At 33.8% G+C, this 6,346-nt stretch overlaps 1 protein-coding gene across 1 annotated transcript; it reads left to right on the forward strand.

Annotated features, from left to right (window-relative positions):
• The first annotated feature begins 414 nt into the window (after nt 1-414).
• Nucleotides 415-1,598, forward strand: LOC107773233 (GATA zinc finger domain-containing protein 14-like). The gene is given in 1 exon segment (NM_001325155.1): nt 415-1,598. A coding segment is annotated over 1 exon segment (1,041 nt). The 5' UTR covers nt 415-454; the 3' UTR covers nt 1,496-1,598.
• Nucleotides 1,599-6,346: the final 4,748 nt, after the last annotated feature.

A 6,346-nucleotide genomic window follows, 5' to 3' on the forward strand; every position in this document is an offset into this window, starting at 1 on the left:
TACCTTCTTTTCAATTATCAATTAACTTACTATAAATAGTTACTCCTATTTGAAGTGATATAATATAATATTATAATTCTTTTACCGTAACAGAAATTAAACTCTAAACAAATTAGAAACATCCATCGAACAAATGAACCCTTTTGTTAAAGTGCTATAATTACGGAAGGGACCACTTTCTTCCTCCATTTTTCCTGTCCCCATTTGCACCTAATAAGGAGGGAGAGATAATCACTCCCCACTCAAAAATAACAATAAAAATAAAAAATAAAGAAAAAAGGAAAAGTAAATGTTTAAAAATTTGTAACAAATAAGAAATTAAAAAAAAAAGTACACACACAAAAGAGAGATAAAGGGTCTCTATATAAAGACAGTTCATTGCAAGTTCACAGCCATAGAGGAATTACACAACACAATTTCACATCTCTCTCCTATTCTTTTTTTCCTATCCAAAATGGCACCCATTGCCAAACATTTCTCCCTTATCTTTCTCCTTACTCTCTTGTCTTCGCTCCAAATTCATGCAAGGGACGGTCAATTCTTCAACAAAATCCCCAGCAACAATGGTGAGAAAGAGACACAAACAGTTATTCCCAACAAAGAACAAGAACCTAATTTCATGCCTGAGAATGAAAATGGAGCCTATGGCCTATATGGTCATGACTCTGTCACCACTCCTAACACCAACAACCCCACTGTCCACGATCTTCCTAACAGCAAATACCTTCCCAAGAATTACAACCCTGTTTCTTATGTGACTGTCCCTGAGGACAACACTAATGAAAATGATTTGAACAACAATGAGTTTACAACCAAGCACACTACCACCACCACTGCCTCTAATAACAACCAATTCTACAGTGGTCCCACCACTTACGGCAACAACAACAACCAACAGTACTATAATGGCGTCAGCGATTATAGTACTAAGCGCAACAACCAGCAGCAGCAGCAACAGTTCTACAGCGGCGACAACTTTTACAGTAACAACCAGCAGCAGCAGCAGTACTACAACGGTGGCAACTCTTACAACAATAACAACGACAACAACAACAATGAAGAGGAGGAGGAGTACTACAACAACAATGGTGGTAACACTTACTACAACAACAACGAGCAACAGGAGTTGAGCGAAACAAGATTAAGTGCCAGAACTTACAGCACCAACCCAACAAATTACGGAAACAATTACAACAACAACAATCAAGAACAGAGCTACTCCACCAACTACAATAACTACAACACTGGCAAAAGTAATTACAGGGTGCACCAGCAGCAGGGGATGAGTGACACAAGATTCTTGGGAAATGGGAAATTCTACTACGATATCAACGCTGAGAAACATGCTAGGGATCCATATGAAAATGCAAGAGAATTTGCTGCAATGAACCAACAGTACAACAGCAGGAACACCTATGGAAACAATGAATACAACAGCAACAACAACAGTTTTGAGAATGAAGAGGAATTCCAAGTTGAAGACAACATGCCTTGAGCTTTTGTTCAACACTTTGATGAAAACAAAAAAAAAGTAAACATAGTGAGCCAAAAGGAATGTTATGTGTCCCACAATTATCATTGATGTTGTTTTCCTTTTTTATCTAAGTTATATTTTATTAGCAAAATGTTAATTAAACTACAGAGTTATTTTTGGGTGTTTTATGTATAATTATGATGAATTTCTACTGATATATGGCTATGATTATAAGGACTTGTAATTTTTAATGTGGTGAAATCGACAGTAAAAAAATTGTAGTGATCAAATATCATTGTGTCAACTAGCTTATGCCAGTAAGCAATCTAATGTCAGTCTGGGTATTTTACTAGTCTGAAGTAAACACGGACCTATAATTATGTCGCCTATATAATATTGACCGAATTAGTATAATTCTGCTAGTCTACTAGTGAGAGTGAAGATGCTTTGTCTGTTTAATTTTTCTAATTTTCATTTCTGACGAATAAATTATCATGCCAAGTTGTGTGAAGTGTACTTAATTATAATTATTAATACCACTTTATCAGATATATGAAATACCTACCAACATTGAAATATTTATTTGTAAAGGGAGGGTACACTCTATCCTCTAGGTTCGGAAGACTGTTCTTTGGGACCTAAAATCTCACCATCTTGTGTTGGGTTTTAGAGGGAAGAGGTCCCTAGCTAGTGATAACTTATTCGTTTTCCTTTTCTTTCTTTTTCTTTTTTTCTTTTTTTAATAGATGGTGTCCTTATTAGGTTGTGTGCACTTTGATTATCCAATAATTCTATTCATCAAAGTTTAAATAATATGAAAGGAAATAAAATCACCTATACCTTTTTTTCCCAATTGAAATGAGATTTAAATTGTGATCTTCCATATCCTGATGATTGATGTAATCCGGAAATCTCGAGTTCGAATTCAGTTAAAATATTTGATGCAAGCCCGTTTGTTGTAGTCTTTCGAGAAATTTTCATAAAGCATATCTTTTAGTGGTAATTAGCTATTTATAGATATTATTTGCTATATTACGGATTGTAGATACTTTTTCTGTTGTTATAAGATGTATTAGATGTATTTAAGCTATTGTATTCATGAATACAATAGCAAAAATAGGCGTGAATCAGAGAAGTTCATCTAATCAGTTGTTGTATTCGAGTGTATTCAACTGTATTCATGGTGTGAAACATGAGATTACAGCTGGACAGATTATTGTATTCAACTGTATTTGACTATATTCACAGCGTGAAACAAGGGATTAAACTATTTTTAAATGGAAAGTGAATCAATTAACATAATAGACTCTTAATATAACTCAACAAACTCAATTATAACACAAATTTTGTATTCCAGTTATAAAAAAGATTCTTAACCTAAAAACACCCCAAAAACATAGCAATCTTCAGAGAAATTATATAATACATCTGAATACATAAATTATATTAATTAAAAAAAATATATGAATACATTTATGAAATACAACGAGACAGTGAATACAATGAAATACATGGAATACAACGAGATACATTGAAATACAATGAAAAAAAAGACAATGAATACAATGAAATACATGGAAATACAGCGAGATACATTGAAATATATTAACAGAAAATTCAAGTTGCTCGGCCCCAAACTCTGTCGTCTTTGTTCAAAAACAAACCCTAATTTCCGGCGAATCCGCCCTCGAGCAATGGTGGCAGAATAAGAACTATGTTAAAGCTTGAATTTTGTATTGAAGATAACGGAAGTTGAGAACCTCGAGTTTATCCAATATTATGGCTCTTCTTTCTCCAGAAGATGAATCTCGAGAAGATGACGACGTCTACAAGCAAAAAAAAGATTTTAATTAAAGGCCCTAAAAGAATTTTGTTAATGTTAGATTGTTATACAGAAGCTTAAACTGGAAAAAGAATTTAGGGCCAAAATTTGAAGAGCATCTTGCGGTTGAGTGTGCAAAAAAAGATTTCAGCCAAAAGATTTAACATCCAAATTAGGGGAAAGTGCACGGTTGACCACTAATAACACATGTATTTATTTTTAAGCCACCGTTTAAAATGTCTTTAGTCTTTAGCCACTGCTTTAATAAATTTTAACTGCTCGGACGAAAAATACCCTTCTGCTCATATCCTTAACTTCAGGACTTTAGGACTATATGTCGTTAACTTTTGAACTTGGAACTTTAAGTTCAGGACTTCAGGACTACATGTCCTTAACTTTTGAACCTGTAACTCTAAGTTCAGGACTTCAGGACTACATGTCCTTAACTTTTGAACTTGGAACTCTAAGTTCAGGACTTCAAGGCTACATGTCCTTAACTTTTGAACTTGGAACTCAAACTTCAAGACCAAGCGTCCTTAACTTTTGAACTTGTAAGTCAAAGTTAAGGACCTGTTGTCCTTAACTTTTGAACTTGTAACTGTAAGTTAAGGACTGTTTGTCCTTAACTTTTGAATGTGTAACTGTAAGTTAATGATTGTCTGTCCTTAACTTTTGAACTTGGAAATCAAAGTTAAGGATCTATTGTCCTTAACTTTTGAACTTGTAACTGTAAGTTAAGGACTATATGTCCTTAACTTTTGAACTTGTAACTATAAGTTAAGGGCTGCCTGTCCTTAACTTTAGAACTTGTAACTGTAAGTTAAGAACTGTCTGTCCTTAACTTTTAAACTTGTGTCCTTAACTATTGAACTTAACTTTAGGACTTCAAGACTACATTTCCTTGCTACCAAGTACTTGTATTTCATCTGAAGTGACTGAAGGAGTTTTCTGTTCAACATTTTGCGAGACTATTTCTATTTCTGGATCAGTATCATAAGGAACTTCTTCGTCACTATCATCATTTGACTCAGAATCCGCAATCTTTGTATTAGTAGCTGTTTTCAAAATCAAAAGCATCGTTGTCAATCATAACAGTAGTGAACAAGCGCAAATTAAAACGAAGTCTTTATGTTTTGAATGCATCAGTGTATTTCCGTTTGGGGAGGAAAGGGTAACACAGTCTTTTCATATTAATTTTAATAGACTAGTGGCTACTATTGCTAAGCATTAAAAATGCTGGATAAAAAGTAAATACCAGCTTAAACAGTGGCTACCCCACGCCATTTCTACTTTAAATCCTGGATCCGCCTCTGATTCGGCACTTCCTCCATCACATATTCAATTCCCATGCCGACAACTAGTTTTCTTCTTTTCTTAATTTGGACAGAATAATTAAGAGGATTTGAGACATTTTTAAGCCATCAAAATTTTGAATCTAATCCAATATTAGGACTCGTCTTTCTTCAGAAGATGACGCCGTCGAGCAATGATGACAAAATAAGGACTCTTCTTTCTCCAATATTAACACACCTATAGCTTTAGTAACCTCGAGTTTATTTGCGAACCATTCTCCATTAGCTTTAGTCATATTCCAATTACAAGGGCGAATAAGAGCCAAAGCAACGTCCGATAGAATTGGAGAAATTTGGATCGGAGAGAACGTAGGTAATGCGAGTGAGAGGAATTTTGAGATTGAGCATCGTGTTTTCAGGGAATGGGGGAAGAGAATGACATGTATCAAAGTAGAGAGAGAAAGAAAATAGTGTAACTGAATAGCGTATTTAGTGGCTTAGGGGTAGGAGGTAACCAAAATTAGATATTTTGCTATAAACATTAAAATGTATCAATAGAATATAATTTTTTAAATGGTATTTATTTAAAATAAATAAGGTGTTAACCTTTGCTAGGAGGTAAAAATTCCTAGTCTTAATGCGCAAGTTTATCTTGGCAATTTTACTTGCAAGTTGAATTTTTTAATAAATTAGTCAAAGTATGTATAAATTGATCCAACACCATTAATATAAAAAGAACAAGAAAAAAGAGAAAAAAAGAATAGAGAACAAAGATAGTAATTATTAAATTCTTTCACGGTGTAATTTTCCGTTTGATTCATGTTCCTTTCAAAATTTCTTTTTTTTTTTTTTTTCCTTTTCTTTCACAATATTTCCTCTTTTACTCAAATAGAGATACCCATCACTTTTTAAACTATAGATTTTTTTACCTAATTTATCAGTAAATTCATTTATTTTTTTTCCTTTCTTTCTCTATTTGCTTTAAAGACAGTTTTTAGACAGAGACTTGTATCAACATAGTGACCATGTCCACCAACATTTGTTAACAACCATTGTTTCCTCCACCAGTTCTACGAGTATTTCACTCTCCAGCATTTAATGCTTTGAAAACTGGAAGCACTAATTTTTTATTTGATTTTAATTTTTGCTTTTTGTCGCGGTGAATTATGTATTCTTGCTTTGTGTAGGTTTATATACATGGTTACTTCTAATTCCTGCACTATACCTTCAAATGTCAGTTAACCTTTTATCAACTAATTGAAAATAATAATCTAAGGGATAGTTTGGTAGTCGAATTCAAGGCTAGATTAATGCAAGATAATTTTCACAGCACGTTTGGTGGAGAATTAAAATACGGATATCTACCATATAGACCTGCCAAATGACCTTATATATAACACTTATTGACGTTTCATCCGTTGCAAACAAAAAGTAATACTAAGTATATACACAACACCACACAAAACTAATTAATTAATTTCTCTTTTTTTCTAATTTCATAAAATTATGGTTTCTTCTGGATAAGGCATGGATATGGTGAAAGCAAATTAAATTCATCACTGCCAATCTAGCATAGTTTGGTGGATGGACACTATTTAATGAAGGGACCCCCCCCCCCCCCACCTTCCCCCAAGCCCCAGACAACCTTCTCTACAATGGGTTGATTTGTCCACATATCAAATATTTGTAAGTGAAAGTTGCATAGGGGCATGGAGCCATTGGAGCTGATCGATGGCGAGAGTCATATGCTACAATTAA

Source organism: Nicotiana tabacum, chromosome 3 (genome assembly GCF_000715075.1).
Source record: "Nicotiana tabacum cultivar K326 chromosome 3, ASM71507v2, whole genome shotgun sequence".
Classification (NCBI taxonomy): Eukaryota; Viridiplantae; Streptophyta; class Magnoliopsida; order Solanales; family Solanaceae; genus Nicotiana; species Nicotiana tabacum.